This window comes from Hakea prostrata, chromosome 7 (assembly GCF_041222555.1).
Source record: "Hakea prostrata isolate BN-2017 chromosome 7, UWA_Hpros_2, whole genome shotgun sequence".
In the NCBI taxonomy this organism is placed as follows: domain Eukaryota; kingdom Viridiplantae; phylum Streptophyta; class Magnoliopsida; order Proteales; family Proteaceae; genus Hakea; species Hakea prostrata.
The window spans coordinates 18,489,219-18,506,973 of record NC_142606.1 but is presented as its reverse complement, the minus strand read 5'-3'; the positions used below and the strand labels follow the sequence as shown (position 1 = coordinate 18,506,973).

The following is a 17,755-nucleotide window of genomic DNA, read 5'->3' as shown; positions in this document are numbered from 1 at the left end:
TTAGTAAATAAAGGAAAAAAGAAAAGGAGAAGTGCTGTAACCAGGGAGTGAGAGGGAGGAGAACTAAAGGTAAGAAAAATGTAATAAAAGTCACATGTAAGATGTACTATTGTGTAACTATTAATTATTTGTAAACTTCAAATTATAAGATGTGTTTTTGATACAGTAGTGGTGAACTACTACATAGAGGTAATAAGACAAAGGACAGCCTATTAGATAGAAGTAATAAGACTAAGGAAGTCTTTAGATTCAACTCTTTGTCTCTCCATGCCTATCTCATCTCCCTTCTCCTTCCCTTCCTTAGGTGGGTCATTTTTTTTTTTTTTCTTAAATTAAAAGAGTCAATCATGCAATTATCTTTTTTGGAATTAGAAAGAGCCTATTATGCATTTGGGACCTGGTAGGTATAAAGAGATAGAGGGGACTATTGTGCTATCAACTCTTTGTTGGTTTAACCAAAAAAAAGATGTGTATTATTGAATAATCTAAACAAGAGTATTTGCTGTGGTATCAACCTCATATACCAAAAAAGAGCAATCTATTTTGTAGAATGCTACAAAGGCTATATAAGAAATGAAAACAGAAAAAAAAAACAACTATCAAATTAAGTGATCATACAACAAATTATGAAAGGGAAGTAGGGAACAACTGACAAAAACAAGTAAACTTAAATCAAGGAAAGATACAATGAACTAAAGTTTTTTTTGGAGTGAAATAATAATAATAATTTTTTTAAAATTTTTAAAAAGAGGTAAAATAAAAAGAAGATTCGAAAGAAAACAATTCTAAATTTTATGCTCAAAATTATGATTTTCCAAATAAGATGGGATGTTTTTATAATTTATTTTCATGAAGATGATGAATCGTAGTTTAAAAACCTACCATGAGTTTGCCAACACCCCCGGCACGCGATAGCAAAACAATTCTAAATTCTATGCTCAAAATTATGATTTTCCAAATGAGGTAGGATGTCTTTATAATTTATTTTCATGAAGATGATGAATCGTAGTTTAAAAACCTACCATGAGTTTGCCAACACCCCCCCTAGCATTTACATTAAAGGGTGGTGAACTATTATATATACCATCAGAAAAAGTCGACTCATACCTTTTCACTAAAAGGTGATGATAATTACTAACTGAGTAACCTAATGATAGTAGGATGAACGCTCTCTAATAGTACTTTTCAAGATTAAATTGAAAATAATAGAGAAAATAATGTGTTTTACAATTTTTTTTCTTTTCGCGGAAGTATTCTACACATTCTAAGGAATGCAGTGTTAGTTCTCAAAATGAAAGAACAAAATCAATGGATTATAGAGATATACAAAAAACCACTCATTATGTATGTTTTTTTCTTTCTTGATCGCAACTCTAGTTTTTAGCTGGAGAACTATAGTAGATTCATAATTCCACTAGATTTAAACTGATGATTTTATATATTGGGGATAAGAATATTACATATACCATCACGAAGAATTGAACCCCCATCTCTTTCCATTTTTCATATGGATTAGATCTCTTATTCTTACATAGAACATTTAAAGGCACTTATTGGATGTGATGGTACCATCTCCATTAACTTTTTCGCAACTTATTTGTAATGAGATTTTGCAAGAACAAGTGGGATTTTAGCCTTTTATGAGGGCAGTGTGGTCATTTGGCCTATGTGGTCTCCTCACAGAATTTCTTCTTAGAAAGCTTATAAATAACTAGGTTTGAAGTATGCAACGATAAGGTTGTCACGTTGGATATGATACATATCGATACATTCCTCTCATTTTTTGTCAAAAAAATGCATAGTACATAGTATGAAAATGTAGTGACCAATACGATACAATACTGATACGAAATGACACGTCCAACGATACAATACCCTGACGCCGATACTTTAAACGTTGGTCTCAGATGCTTGCTTGCTTGGTTAACTTTCGCTTCGTACCTAACGAAGAAAGACTTGCCCATCAGAGTCGCCTACCGTTCTTCTTCAGAATTAAGGATAAAAAATAAAATTTCCCCCGTCAATGCGGTTAGTGAAGCTTCGTTGATGAACGAGAAAAGGGTTTGAGTGCAATTAGAACCGAATCGCATTGACGGGACTTGCAGTTGTAGGGAGGGCTCCTTCATGGCGCCTTCTGCAACCACCACCAGGATTCATCGTCTCTTCGCTCTCCGTTATGTCTTCGTCTTGTTCTTCGTCTCATTTGCGGCGGCCGCTAGTAATTCAGATGCGGAAACCCCTGCCTGCCACAACCGAACCGAGCAGGTAAGTGGATCAGGCCAATTCAATTCCTCTATTTTCGATTGAGGGCAGAAACTAATTGAAGCTGGTATTGTTGTACATTGCAAAATCTTAGATTTAGGGGTTCTTTTTCGGATGTATTCTTGTTGGTTGATTTGAGCTGATTGGGAGACAACGATCCATTTAGCTAGGAAAACCCTTAGTGTTGGTGCTGATTTTTGTAGGTCGTTTTAGTGGAGCTATTTATTGTTAACCTTGTTTGTTGGATTTTTTTATCCAATTTAGATATGATTTTTGTTTTGGGAAAAAATTACAAAGAGGAACCATTTACAGGTTCTAGAAACCCTGAAAAGCTAAAAATGGATACTTGAGGGAAATTTTAGCCCCAAAAAGGGTACTTAAGGGAAATTATGGGAAAAGAGTTACTGGTATATTCTCCCAATTTTAATAAAGTAACCATGAGTGCACCAAGTGCATTCCATAGAATATATATACAACGATCATTCCAGCATGCAGTTAGTAGTATGGATGTTTGTTGACTTCTTGAACTGCTTGATATCTAATTTTTATATTCCTTCTCTCCATGTCAATGTTGATGGCAGAGTTGACACTTTTCACTAATTTTTAGTGGGCAGTTGTTTGTATCGTGGAAAGTACACTTGGATTGGCATTTTGGGGTGAAATTTCAGTGTATAGATATTGCCTGGCTATAAAATAACTGTTATTGCCTGGCTATGAAAAAGCCGTTGCAAATTGAGAATGGTGACTATATGACATTATGACATAAGAGGAAATCCATAGTGGGTGGCACAAACAATATTTTTGATCTTGTCAGAGTGCTACAAATTACAATCCAAAGGAACCTTGAGGCCTTTGAATTTTTTGAATAATCAGAACATGTCAGTTGAGCCAAGCGTCTATGGTTAACCCTAGGGTAGCACAATTGACATTGGCCACATCTCACAGTCAAGAGGTTGTGAGTTCAACTCTACTTGGGGCCTAAAACATACATGGATAAAAAGGGCTGCAGGGTTGTGTGGCTTCTGTGCCAAAAGCAGCTCTCCTGGAAATACAAAGTGAAACACCCCCCCCCCCCAAAAAAAAAAAAAAAAAAAAAAAAAAAAAAACCGAATCCCTTGTGTCCTTGTGGCTCTGCTGATTTATGGTTTATGGGCCATATGACTGCACGACAAACTTCCTCCATATATATTGCTCAACTCACTTTACCTTATCCCTACTAATTGGGGTTGGCTACATGGATGCTTACCTACAATTAGCTTTGTTCAAATCTATACTTGTTACAAGGCCTAAGCTATGCATGCCTTTCCTCACTACTTCTCACAAAGTCATTTTAGGTCTTTCACATACTCTTTAGTCAACCTAAGTCAAGTAACCCCTTTGTACTGGAGCATCTAAAGCTTTCTATTATAAATAGACATCCCAGCTCAAATGACTTTCTTGCAGCTTATTATTAAAAGCTATTCCAAATAATCTCCAATTTGTCCATTCCATATTTGTCAACATCTTATTTCTGCACCATGTCTTGGCCAATCATATAATTTTGTGGTATATTTTACTTTCAGTTTTAAAGAATTAAGTTAAGCAAACAGTGCTATGGATGCACCTTCCATTTCATCCATCCTATTTAGTTATCAGTGTAATATAATTGTCCATTTCTCCTTGTTTAGTATGATTGAGCATGGCTGCTTAGCAGATCACTTTACGGAATCACACTATCATCCTCTCATTATCCGTCCTATTGTACCTATAGTCTCTTTGGTTGGAACCAAGGAGAAAACAGAATGCTGATTTTAAGATTCATTATTGTCCGGTGATAGCTTATAAGCTGTACTTCCCATGTTCAGTTGTTTAGTTGTAGTGATTTTAATCGCATGGCAAATCAACGCTCTGTAACAAGTAAGCGAGTCAACTGGTTATGAATTGTATATTTGGTGGATTCAGTTTGGTTCCATGCAGTGGAATTGGGATCCAGTTCTGGACCAAGCCACAACTCAGTTCTAAAATTGAATACCAGATCTGATCCTGGTTGGTTCGGCTGGTATCTGATTGCAATTCTGTTCTTGTGTCCGGTTCTTATATGGTTATTTTATTGGTTACTATATCCAACTTCAATTAATTTATGGTATTTGGTTCTCATTCAATTATGATATTTAAGAGGGATGACAAAGCAAAAGTTTGAGATCAAATGCAACTTTGTTAAGTGAAATGCTACCAATTCTGGATTCTTGAGTCAGAAGAAAAAGCTTAGTTTAGTAAAACACTAGGACATAAGAGGCTACATGGTGTTGACCTTAACCATCAGAATAGAATCTTAATTCTTAAGATTTAAAAAGAATCTAAACCTATCAAAGAAAGGGGAATGGAAAAAGTATTTGACAATCTAAGTGTGTTAAATTTGGGGTGGGAATTCGGTTTGGATTTGGTTAGCTCCGTGGGTCCTGTAGCTCAAATCTGGACTCTCAAACCAGATCAGGATTCTAAAGCTATTTTGAGATCCAACACTTTACACCGTATAAAATTCATTCTGGGTTGGTCCAGGTATTCATACTGGATCTGGATTTGTAGTTGGTTCTTGGTTGCTTAATTGACATCCTTACTCAGAAGCCTCTAAAGTGTTTGGCATACCACAGATCATTTCTTATAGACATTTGATGTCCCATATAAAGATGTACCTTAAAAGTGTCAATGTGGCTTTTTGGGCCATTTTGGGGAGACTTATTTATTTTGTCAATATGGAAGCATCTTCTATGCTTGCATGATAATCTTCACTCCAACCAATGCTGTTTTTTCCTTTGGAGATTTATATCTACTAAGCAGCGGTAGCAATAATGTAAAACAAGTCCATCATTAATGTGTTGATTTTAAGCTTAATTTTGGGCTCAGATTTAGTGTTCAGCAATTAAGGTCGTGCTTGATGTGCTGATCACATGCTTGCTTACTGAGCACTTGGTCATGGGTCATGTCCTTGAAAGAGGGGTAAAGGCTGCTAAATGTGGGAGGCCTTGTTCACTGGTTACAACCTTATTTCCTTATTTAGTTGCCACCAATGGCTTCTTCTGATTTTTTTGGGGCCACTACTCCAATATGGATTTGGTGACCGTGCTCTAGTTTCCTTTAATGGACATCACTACCATACATGCCACTGTCAATCATTGGCCGTGTCATCAATGGGCTTTTGATCCAATGAATTTAACCAACGTGAATTAATTCTGAATTTGGGATCATTTGTGATTCTTACACGTTTTAATTTGGTTGCGTATTTTCCATTTATGTACATTCATGTGTGCATTTATTGCTGTTTGCTTGTTTGTATGCAGTGTAACATGGTAAACCATTTTGTTCCTTCTGAATTTCTTTTAATCCTGTTCATGTTCTCCTCACTTTTTTATTCTTTGTTTTCATCTTTTTTCCTCCAATGTATAATAGGCTCTCATCCCATGTATATGGAAAGTCTATGTTTTCTATTGCTTATTATCTATTAATTAGGTGTTCTTATAGTGAAAAGATATATTTTTTCAGTTCACCCAATATGTAAGCTTAACTATGCTTTTCTGTTGGTTGCCAGGTTTTGGTGAAGAACTGGGTTGATGGTTCTGAAGGTGAAACTTTGACAGGATTGAGTGCTAAATTTGGCGCTTTCTTGCCGAGCCAGGAAGACAAAGCTCTTAAGTTGCCTGCTGTTTTTGCAAATCCCTTAAATTGTTGTTCTAGTTCCTCTACTAAGGTCCAACTGTTCTTCTGCCCCCTTTCTTTACTTGGATTGATTTCTACCTGTCTTTCTTACATATACTACTTGGTATCATTTGCATGTTATTTTATTTATTTACTTTGCTTTGCTCTGCTTTGGAATCTGCTTTTTCATTTGGGGAGGGTAAATAGGTGCCTCCTTTTTAAATTATTGTATCGCTTGAATTTCCCCTAACTTGATTCAAGTAATTTATTAAGGTTTACCCAACTACACTGGGTCAGCTAGATGACTATTTTGCCATTCAAGCAAGTGAAAATAGAATTGGTTCAGGCTTCTTACTAAAAGATTTGGCTATAGGTCTTCACAGTGCTGGATCCCATACTGACCCACCAACCCTTGTCAACCCACTCTTCAGGCTGATAATAAAAAGCACTGGTTTTCTCCCAAAAGAAAAAAAAGTCACTGGTCTTTACTTTGCTTGCTTGCTGACAAGTGAAAAATAAACCATTCTTCACCTACTTGGTGTTTTGTCAGTGTGCAAGTTTGCAAGGTACTATTGTTGACGCTTAATTCATATTTTGAGTGTTTGTTCTCAAATTCAAATTATTGCAGTATCATTAATTCTAGAAGTTTTCCTGCAATTGTATGTTAATTTTCTTTTCCAAAAAAGCTGGTGATTAGCTTCTTAGCTCTGGAACTGTGATGAAAGATAACTGGAACCTTGTATTGAACATTTGTTGACATGGCATTCAACGGGACTAGATGATTGGCCTAGTCACCAGCCAGCCATGGGCACATGCAGATCACCATAATTTGTGCAACTGGCCACCGATATTAGTGAATTTCCTTCTGTAACCAGACTCTAGTGTGTAAAGAGGATACACTCATGTGGATCTTGAAACAGAGTTCATGACTTCTTTCATGCAAGTGAGAACACAATTTTATGATAGTGGGAGTGCTACATGGAGTTCCAAGGAAGTTCTTGGTATGCGAATAAAAGTTGGTGAAATTCTTGTAACAGTGGAATCCATATATGAGACTTGGGAACTTATGATTATGTATCCATATGAGTCTAGTAATTGTGATTATGATTATTTGTTTGTGTGGGGGGGCATTCTCATTTCTAACATAATCCGAAGAAATGCAGAAAAAATTGTAATCCCCATGACATCAACTAAATTGGAACTCCTGTACTAGTCTTATCCACCCTTGCGCTGTTTAGTCATCCTTCCATATGTGACGTGCAAAAAAAGTCTGAGACAAAGATCATCAGCAGAGTGGGCTCACACCAACTGTCAAGTCAATAGAAACAGTAGTTTACTGTTTATTATATTTACATATTCATTAATAGAGTACCTCAAATGCTTTATCTTCTTGTTACCTTATATTGTTTTGTTATTTGTATTCTTTCCTGTTCTCATAACAAGTTGGCGCTTCTGTAGTTATCCAATTCTATCGCCTTGTGCATGCGTGGTGATTGTGAATTCACAGTTAAGGCAGAAATTGCACAGTCAGGAGGTGCATCTGGTTTACTAGTGATCAATGACGCAGAAGGTAGGCATATGTGTGTATATTGTTATCATGATCATAATCATTTAATTATTATGGGACCAACCAAACAGCACGGTTGATTTACTGTCCTTCAGGGGACAGAAAACGGTGATCATGTCATGCGTTGTGGTTTGGAGATCTTCTATGCAATAGTGCCTGCATGGCTAATATTTCTTATCTTAGTACTCGTACAATTATTATTATGGGAACATGTTCTCTGTTTGGGAGTCTGGTCCTGCATCAGCAGATGGGCCAGTTGCAGAATGCCCCTGTTATGGGGGGGGGGGGGGGGGGATCATTTTCTCCCCGCTGATCATCTGTTCGTCCCTATTCATTTTATGGATTTTGGATTCTAACCTCTTTCTGGTTGTAACATTTTAGATATAAGTGCTGCAATGTCATGCTATGGAAATGATACTTCTCTAAATGTTACCATTCCTGTTGTCATGATTGCTAAGTCAAGTGGTAATGTTGTCAAGAAATCAGTTGAAGCTGGGCAGAAAGGTGAGACTTGGGCACTCTTGTTCTTTCCTCAAAGATAAACATCAATTATGGTATTTGCCTCTTGTACTTTTTTAATTTCTTCTTTGGAATCAATTTAGGATGAATCCGGTGATCAATTTGGTCTTTCTTTTCAGTTAGTATGGTCATGGACGCTGTTATGCTATGGAAAAAGAATGGAATAGGAGTATTTGTTCAATTTAAATTGAAAGTTGAAGAGGAAAGCTTGAGTGGGCATGTTCATATTATAGTAAATAAAACCTGTTGAGGTTTTCTTTACAGTGCTGTTTCAGGGTTGCACGTTTCCATGGTTATCATGGCACCTAGGTGAACCGAGGCGGTGAAGGGCAGTCTAAGCTCTTGGGCACTCAACTAGGCATTTCCAATATATTTAGTATGACAATGATATAAATTATTTGCATCATTATCAAGAATCAACACTTCAAACTATATTAAAAAAATACAAGAATAAATAATTTAAGCAGCATCATGGGAAAAAACCAACACTTTACGCAGTATCAAGAGACAAGAATCAACATTTGTATTTTGCTAAAATGGGAAACGCAGCAAGAATTGAACAAAACATAAGATACTAATGATATTCACAACAGAAGAACAAAGCTATCAAATAAATTTACTTAGTTACCAAGAATAAGCAAGGTAGACTAGTAATATTATCAGACTACCAAATATATGATATTGCAATAAGTAGTGTATTTTATAGCATAGAATGGGAATCAGTTACTGCTAACACCAGTTTCATATAAGAAATAAACTTGGCAGTTGACATAAGGCTTAACTCATAAGACTGGTATAGTCAACGGGGGCTGCAATTGGGATTGAGTGTTAATGGAGGTAGAAGGATATTGCATTCACAATGTGGTAAAATTCTGATGGAGGGCAGCTATGGACTTGGGGGATATGAAGATGGAGAAGTGAATGAATGGGGTAGAGTTTCAAAATTAGAAGTTAAAGAGAGTGAAAGGGGAATGGGGAGCTGCTGGCTTACTACTTACCTTTAGTACTAGCCTTGGAATGGACTGAGATGACGATGGACCGAAGTGGAGGTAGGCTGCAAGCACTGCCAAAATAAGATATTCAATGGAAAACCCTGGATTTTGCTTACTTGATTACCTGGAGGTACCTTACCACTGATGGAGCAGCTTTAATCTCACAATGACACTTAGGCAGAAATGGACAATCTTATTAAATCTGAATGCTATTACATGCGCACAGAGTTGAATTTATAGCCTTGTACTGACTTTCCTAGTTGTACTCAAAATAGAAACTAATTTGAAATAGGACTCGTAATACGAAAGCCTAACCTAATAAGGACTGTTTACTTATGTGTATCAGGTCTATTTAATTGAAGGTACATTATTCCTAACAGACCAGACCCAACCTTGACTGAAACAAAATTTGAAGGATAATCTAAGTCCCAATGTGGGTCTAATTATAAGTATGAAACTGATGTATCATCTAGAATTCCTATTGCTGCAGTGCAGCAAGCATAGGGCATCCTTTTGGCCTTGGTCCTCCCTTTGGGATAGGTCTTGGGATCTACATCATATACAAATAGAAAATTTGAAGGTAGAAATCTTGAGCTTTATCTTGCCGCCTGAAATTTGAGACAACTTTTAGTTTTTTGGTGCATATATCTTGCAACATACACTTAGCTTCTTTAACTTATTCAATCGAAAGGTAAAAGATGTGTTAAACTGTTGTCAGATAATGCATAACATATAGGATCTGGCCTCCGTTGAAAGAAGTTAATTTTGCTTTGCTGCTGTTGATGCAAATGTGCTGTGCATGAAGGAAGGAATAATCCTTTAGGGATCTCCTTGTATTTGTGATTTAGCTGCAGTTGATACACTCTTTATTTGGAGTCAGATCTATGCTGCCTAGATATTTGGATATATGGAGGATGGTTTCTCATGCTACCTTTTGGCAGATTTCCTTGGCAGTTTACCGAATTTTTTTTTACAGAAAAGAAAGAAATTCATAACAGATATGCATTGCCACTGGTTGCTCACATATGGATGGACTAGTTAAGTGGACAATTTCCTGATGTCATGGCTTCCAGATATGGTGACTTGTGATTTAGCCTTATTTAAAGAAACTAGACTTCTTGATGACCATATGCTATGAATCAGATTCTTTTTCTAGTTTTTTGCTCCTATATAAAGGATATATAGTTCTTTTTTGTTTTCATCTGGTAAAGTATCCAATAAACATTTTTCTGTATACCCACATTTTATGTTATTATCAATCTTCTTTCCAGTTGCGTATTGAAACATACAAGTAGATATGCATAATCATGTTCCCACTTTTCCCCCTCACCCAAATGCAGTGGAGCTTCTGTTATATTCTCCGGAGAGTCCACTGATAGACTTGTCAGAGCTCTTTCTATGGATAATGGCAGTTGGGACTATTATCTTGGCATCTGTCTGGTCTGAATTCATTGCATGTGAGCAAAATGATGAGCTCTATAATCAATTGACACAAAAGGTACTGTCTATGTATAATGTCTTACATTGCTAGTCACTGTGTATAAAATGCATATTCATTTAGAAATTGATGTAGAAATTTTTGAGGATCCTGTAACTTCCATTTAACAATCATTATGTCAATTTTATGTATAATTATCATAATTTGGCATTTCAAATCTGGAATATTAACTTCCTGTTGGAGTATCTGTCAAATTGTCAATATGCCTTTCCTGATGCCTAGATTCAAAAATGTTCAAATCGGTGTAAATTATGTTTTCTGGTCAAGTGGATTATTACGGAAGGGCTTGGTGGACATATCTTCAATCTGATATAGTCGGCGAGTTTGTATCAGGGGAGGGGGGATATTACTAATATAGGTGCCGCCGGATGGGTGAGAACCCAAGACCTCCCCGTGGGAGTTTGGGCTTTTAACCACTCAACTAACCCACCATTGACTGTGAGAGCCTTCTATAATCTATAGCTGCTGTTTGGAGTTGTTCTATATCCTTTCTGGATATTGCCAGAGTTATAAGAGTTGATTTGCCCTGTTATTTATCTACTGCTGGGTGATTATTTTGAGTACTCTGACTGAGACTGTTGTTGGATTGCTTGTAACAGAGACCATATTATGGGGTTAGCTTCTTGGGACTTGGCTCTACATTAACAACTCTCTCTGCAGACTGCTCCTTTATGTTAACGACAAGTTCAATCAGTGCATGTCATGATGACACAACTTACTCGACATGTCACCAATGTGGAGCAGCCTAATATAAAGTCTTATCATTCCTAGTACTAGAAACCCTAGCTGCAGGGTTATAACCCTAATTTGCCTGCTAACTTCATTAATTGATCCTGGAAGATTGGCCCTCATCCTTTGAGGCTACATCACCTTGAGTCTACCTTTAGACTTTAGAGTTTTATCTGGGTTAAACTGGATTCTATAAATATTTAGAATTGATTGGCTGATAATTTCAATGCAGTTCGTGGGTTTCCTTTCCATTCTCTTGTTCCATGTCTATGAATTATTTTGGTATTAAGCATTCAAATCTGTTCTAATTAATATGAGAAACAGCTCAATGAAGAAAAATGTGGCATGCTTTTATTAGATTTGAAAAATAATTTTTTTCTGCATTTGATCTGGTATCTGGTTTTCTGAAGAAACTATATTATCCTAAGTTCTTGATTTCCATTTAAACATCTAAGATATAAATAGATGTGATGGATGGATTTTATTAACCTCTGATTTTCTTTTTTGGTGAATTATTCTCTGTTTTCAATGGCTAGGAAACATCGCCTGCTGGAAGACCTGATACTGAGAGGGAAATACTTGATATTAATGTGAAGGGAGCTGTAATTTTTGTCATAACAGCATCCACTTTTCTATTGCTACTGTACTTCTTTCTCTCATCTTGGTTTATCTGGATGCTGATTGTACTTTTCTGCATTGGTGGCATCGAGGTATTTTGTTCTTTCATTGATTCTTCTTATGAGGGAAACAAATGATGACTGCTTACATTTGAAAATTAACAGCATTGACTTGTATTATTATCATAAATGAAAAGTTTTATTAATATTTAAAGAGATTCTACGACACATGCCTTTGCACTGAAATTTGATTTCAAGTGTAAATAATTGTTTGGATTTTTGAAAGCCAGCCACACGCCTGAGATTTACTTCATTACATTTTTGAAAACGAATTAGGTTCCTTGTGCACTGTGTATATGCTTTTTCTATTGTTGAAAATGAAGCTGGAGATACTTTTATTCCTTAAATGTGAATGCACTCTACAAATGGATCCAATATCATCACATAACTTTTTTTCTTTTTCTCTCAATTGCTTTTCAAAAACAATCTCCCATTGGTGCTCTTTTCAGAGTGCAATGGACACAATTGGAATTGCAAAAAAACTAAATCTATGCAATTAGGTGAATAAATGACCATTGCATTGAATAACAACTCACCTGTTATCTCTTTAGGATTCTCCATAGCCTTCCTAAACCTTTAGTTAATTAGCAGCTCTACAACGTGCTAATAAATTTAATGCCATAATGTCTTTCCGAAAACACAATGAATACATGCTTGTGCCTGAGTGCAAAAGGTTTACTACAAAACATTCAAGTTTAAATGCCTACTGGGATACCATTTTGTGCAGTGTAACATTTGATGCTCGTTTCTAGACTTGATATAGTGAATGAATGAAATACTTGAAGTCTATCGTTTTACTGATGGGATAAGCCTCCCAACCTCGAGCTGTTTAGTTCGTCTGATATGTAAAATAAGTGGATTTATTTTCTTACTCGTTTGAATATTCCAAACTTTTCAGGGAATGCATACGTGCATAGTTACTCTGATATTCAGGTATACATAATAGGGTGTACTCTTTTCTGAACCATTTAATATTCAATTGTATTGATGTTAATCGTTATCCATTGTTCACCCTATCCTTAATACTTTTTTGTCACTCTTTGCAGGATATGGAGAAACTGTGGGCGGAAGACGGTAAACTTCCCTATTCTCGGGGAAACATCTATTGTCTCTATTGCAGTATTACCCTTCTGTATGGCACTTGCCATTTTCTGGGCAGCAAATCAGCATGCATCATATGCTTGGATCTTCCAAGATTCTCTTGTAAGTTAGCAAGGTGCTGATGTAGTTCTCATTGTCTTTTAGATGAATATTTGTCAAAAGTAGCAAACAGAAACAAAAGCTAGTATTTTTATCAAAAACCAAAAGAACAAAAAGCTACTTAAATCAGTTTGTGTAGGTAAAAAACGTATAATTGTTTACCTATGTTTGCAGGAACAAAAGCTAGTATTTTTATCCAAAAACAAAAGAACAAAACCTACTTAAGTCAGTTTGTGTAGGTCAAAAACGTATAATTCTTTACCTATGTTTGAAAACTTGGGGAGATCTGTCAAAATTGGCAAAATATTTCTATTTACTTAGGGATCAAATTGTGAGGAAATCTTGAGGTATATTTTATGTTGTTGATGAAATATTTTGGCTTCATTCATTGCTTGTCTTTCGGGGCTTTTTTGTGGCTCTCTCTCATAAACACAGATCTATACTACTTATATTCAGTTTCAAGCTTTTTAATTCTTTACTTTTGTAAGTTTGTTTCTCAAAACGTTGTTCTATCTTCTCTGATGTTAAAACTTCAAATCTCTCACTTTTTCATTTATAGTCTGTTTGTTGCAAGATCTTGGTAATCTGCCTTGAAATATAAAATGTTGACACAATTGGTCTCGAAACCAAATGCAGTCTTGTTTGTTCTTTTTATGGAGTTAATAGTCTCCCCTGCTTTTTGTCCACCCACATCATAGCCTCATTTTGCATCACCGAATCAGCTTGTGGAGACACTTAGCAAGTCCTTTCAAGTTTTTGTAATTGCACTTTTCAACTTCCTCATTACAGGGTATATGTTTGATGATTACGGTCCTGCAAGTTGCTAGATTACCAAACATAAAGGTACTTTGACAAAGAATCTTGTGCTTTGATACATTTGTTCTGCATGCCTTTTGATTATTGTTGTCATTCTTTCAGGTTGCTTCAGTACTTCTTTGCTGTGCATTTGTATACGACATATTTTGGGTCTTCGTGTCACCATACTTCTTTGGTGAAAGCGTTATGATTGCAGTGAGTTTGATTACTTCTATTCGTATGCATTTATTTCATTTATTTATTTGACACCTTTTATGCTGTTTCTTAGTTTTGGTGGTTTGTATGTGATTCAAGACCGTCAATTGTGACTTGATTTTGTTATGAACTGTACCTTGTTCTGCACTTTATTCCATGATTTAATCAGCATCTGAGGAGTACAATTTGGTTGGAACAAAATATGCAGACGTGTAGATCAAGTTATGCAAATTTCCCACATGTCACTAATTGGGAGCTGCTTTCATTTAGGTTGCTCGTGGTGACAGTAGGAGTGGAGAATCGATTCCAATGCTTCTAAAATTTCCCCGAGTTTTTGATCCATGGGGTGGCTATAGTATGATTGGCTTTGGGGATATTCTTTTCCCCGGTTTGCTTGTTTCCTTCACTTTCAGGTACCATAATTGTGCAGATAATTATTTGACACTTCTTACCCATTAATTATTGTATTGACATTGTTGTTGTAGTCACGTACTCTCTGAAGTTCTGAAACTGCATTTGATGTTTGAGTTGCTAAGTTCCTTGCAAAAGATTATAAACTAGTTGTCATATTCAATGTTGACTTCATCTTCACTGTCTTCATCATAAAGTAGAAATTATAAGGGGAAAAAGTTTCCTCGTGCCCAAACCCAGTATCTGTATCAGCATAAACTCTATTTTGCAAAATGTAACTGTTGGATGTCTTGGGCGTGATATGGGATTCTTGTCGAATTTCAGACCGCAATTGGGATATGTCCTCGTACATACGGGCATATGCTCTCATATATGGTCATGCAACCTGATTGAGTATAATGGGGCTTGAAGATGGGCCACGACAGCCACGTCCCGTCCCTATTCAGTGAACCCAATGTTTGCCCCATATAAGCCAGCCGTGGGACCTGTGTGGCCAGCTGTAGGTATCCTAGTTGGATGGTCCAGTTGGTGACAAAGTTTGGTGTCTATTCTAGCATTGATGGGCCTCGTTGTTTGAGTTTTTTTAAGTACAACACATAGGCTAGGGTGGGCCCCTAGTTGGAACTCCAAAGGATGTAGGAGAACAAGGAGGAGGATGAAAGTGAAGGTTTGGAAGAACAAGACGAAGAAGAAGAGTAGTGGAGCAATGTTGTGTGGTAGAGAGTTGTCTCTACCACACCTATGGTACTCAACTAATATGATGAAAGGAATTACTTACAGGGAGGTAAAGGAACCAACATTATAATGCAAGACCACCACAGAATAGCAAGTCATCTCATGTTTGATGACTTCTGTTTGACAGAGTGTTGTACTTCATTTAGTCTATTATCATTCAGGATTTGACAGTTTCAGTTTTATTGGTTCATTCCAGCACCCCTCTATGAGTACAGTAGTAAATTTACAAGATGGTGCAGTGGATGAGATGGTACTCTAAAAGGCAGATGGCCAATGCGGATGAAAATAGAGATGATGTTTGATATTGGTTTCCTAAGGGCTTCTGATAGCCCTTTGGTTTTTCATTTTTTCTATGGCTATTTGAACAAGTTATTGTTTTCTCATTCTTTTTATTGGCTTACGCAGATATGACAGATCAAATAAAAAGCGCATATTAAATGGATATTTCCTTTGGTCTACAATTGGCTATGGGATCGGTGGGTATTTCCACATTATATTTTCTTCCTTTAATGTGCATTCTCCTGTCTTTATGGAAAAGCTTTCCCCACCCCCACCCCTCCCCCTTTTGTGACTTCAATTATAAATTGTATAATGATACAATCTGTGCTGTTAATAGATCTAAATTTTGTGGTAGAACAAGCTTTTGTGTAACATAGTAGGATTATGTCTTCATCTGGCATGGTTTGTGTCATTTCTTATTCAAGTGAGTCGACAGATTTACTTGGCTGGGTTTGTTAATTACATGTGTAATTAAGTCCAAAAAAGGTTTACAGATTTACTTAGCTGGGTTCGGAAATGCCATTGGATATCTTGATGAAACCCTTGCCTGCATACCTAGATTATGAATTGGAATTATCAATTTCCAGATATTTCTCAAAGTAGCTTTGTCCACCTTCAGCTTCTTCAGAGGTCTTAGTTTTGGTATTATTTGTGGAACTGATACTTTCGAAGTTGACCTACTGTAGGATCATGTAGCAACAGGGCCTTTTTTTTTTTTGACAAAACATGCCTATTTACTATTGCAGGTCTTTTACTGACGTACCTTGCCTTGTATCTAATGAATGGAAATGGTCAACCTGCTCTTCTATACCTTGTACCATGTACACTAGGTAATGGAATGTGTGTTTTTTCTTTTCTTGGAAATACTTACATATTAAGGTCTGCATTTGTGGAAGGCTCCCCTGACTCATGCTTCCGAGTTTGTTGTTCAGGGACCGTTGTGGCATTAAGCTGGTGGAGGGGTGAGTTGAAGCGCCTATGGGACTATGAAAATTCACCACCCACTGAATCTTCTGGAGTTGCTGAAGCATAGGTCGGTATGTTCTTTAGGAAAAACGATAAGAAAGAGAAAGATACGGGACAGCCCCTTTGGATCAGATGAAGCTACCAATGTACAAGAGAATGTGTCAGTGGATGCTGATTCCTTCTTATCGAGGTCAACTCTGCGTGAGAAATGGAACGCACATCAATAAAATGAATGAAGAATCCTGAGGTCAAGTGAGGAACTAGTTAGCATGTATAAGCAAGGCACTAGTTCCTTTTTTTTTTTTTTCCTTTATAAGCAAGGCATCAGTTTTGCTGCTCTCACATGCTCTCACATTGAAATTGTAATATTTAGAAGTTATTCTGGTTAAATTAAGTTTAACTGTAAGAAACTTTGTCAATATTTTATTGGAATTCTGTGAAGAATGGTGGCAATAAATATGCTGTGTTCTGGCTGATCAGACTTGAAGCAATTTTGAACCTGCGTTCTGTCGTTTTTTCTGTGCTTTGAATGTGAATCCTGGATCGTCTTCTACAAAGATTGGAACAAAGGATGGCCTGAGTGGTGAATTGTATACTCGATATTTGAAATCACATATCTGAAATGGCATGTAAATTTTTTCACTCTACCCTTTTTCAAAACTCCACAAAAAAAAGTCAAATTTTATGAGAAAGTGTGAAAAACAACGTGAAGTTTACGTTTTAAATCTTTTCATAGAAGTCTTTCTTCACTCCATTGCATATGAGTTTCATATATTTATTTCTCCCATTGTCACCTTATCTTTGCAAACAGACGACTACTAAAGGAAGTCAAGAGTGTTGGTAACAATTTTTATTTTCGGTAGAGTGAGTAACTTCAAGGAGTTAATGTAATTGAAAAGTCGAAATTCTTGAATTTATCAAACATTATCCAAGGGCTGTATTTTCGAGGCAAAAAGATTTCAGAAATTGAAAACAACCACAGATAATAACTGGGCTGTTACGTCTTAAACACCAACTGAGCAGGGTTGGGTCATATCAATGGGTTCTCCCAACCTGCCATACACATGCATCGAAGCAGCTTTTAATGAGTTGGTGATATTTAGATCTTTTTTTTTTTTTTGGTAAAGTGATATTTAGATCTTGAACTACCCCAAAAAAAAATAAAAAATATTGAGGTCTTGAATAAAAGAGGTCATGAATTCCTGCGAGAGTTGCTGCCATGCACACATCCAGGGAG

General features: G+C 36.4%; 1 protein-coding gene across 1 annotated transcript; it reads left to right on the top strand.

Annotated features, from left to right (window-relative positions):
• The first annotated feature begins 1,911 nt into the window (after positions 1–1,911).
• On the top strand, positions 1,912–16,995 carry LOC149010277 (signal peptide peptidase-like 2). The gene is made up of 14 exons (XM_089160682.1): positions 1,912–2,265; positions 5,828–5,986; positions 7,393–7,504; positions 7,883–8,005; positions 10,353–10,510; positions 11,776–11,949; positions 12,815–12,849; positions 12,963–13,119; positions 13,906–13,959; positions 14,035–14,127; positions 14,398–14,540; positions 15,679–15,749; positions 16,299–16,382; positions 16,485–16,995. Exons 1-14 carry the CDS (start codon positions 2,125–2,127, stop codon positions 16,583–16,585), a joined length of 1,605 nt encoding a protein of 534 aa, XP_089016808.1. The 5' UTR covers positions 1,912–2,124; the 3' UTR covers positions 16,586–16,995.
• Positions 16,996–17,755: the final 760 nt, after the last annotated feature.

What these genes read in the sequence shown, in the direction of transcription:
- LOC149010277 (XM_089160682.1), top strand. Translation starts at nt 2,125, where the DNA reads ATGGCGCCTTCTGCAACCACCACCAGGATTCATCGTCTCTTCGCTCTC. An exon ending in AGTGATCAATGACGCAGAAG is followed by an intron (nt 7,505 to 7,882) that starts GTAGGCATATGT and finishes GTAACATTTTAG; the next exon opens with ATATAAGTGCTGCAATGTCA. An exon ending in GTGAAAGCGTTATGATTGCA is followed by an intron (nt 14,128 to 14,397) that starts GTGAGTTTGATT and finishes GCTTTCATTTAG; the next exon opens with GTTGCTCGTGGTGACAGTAG.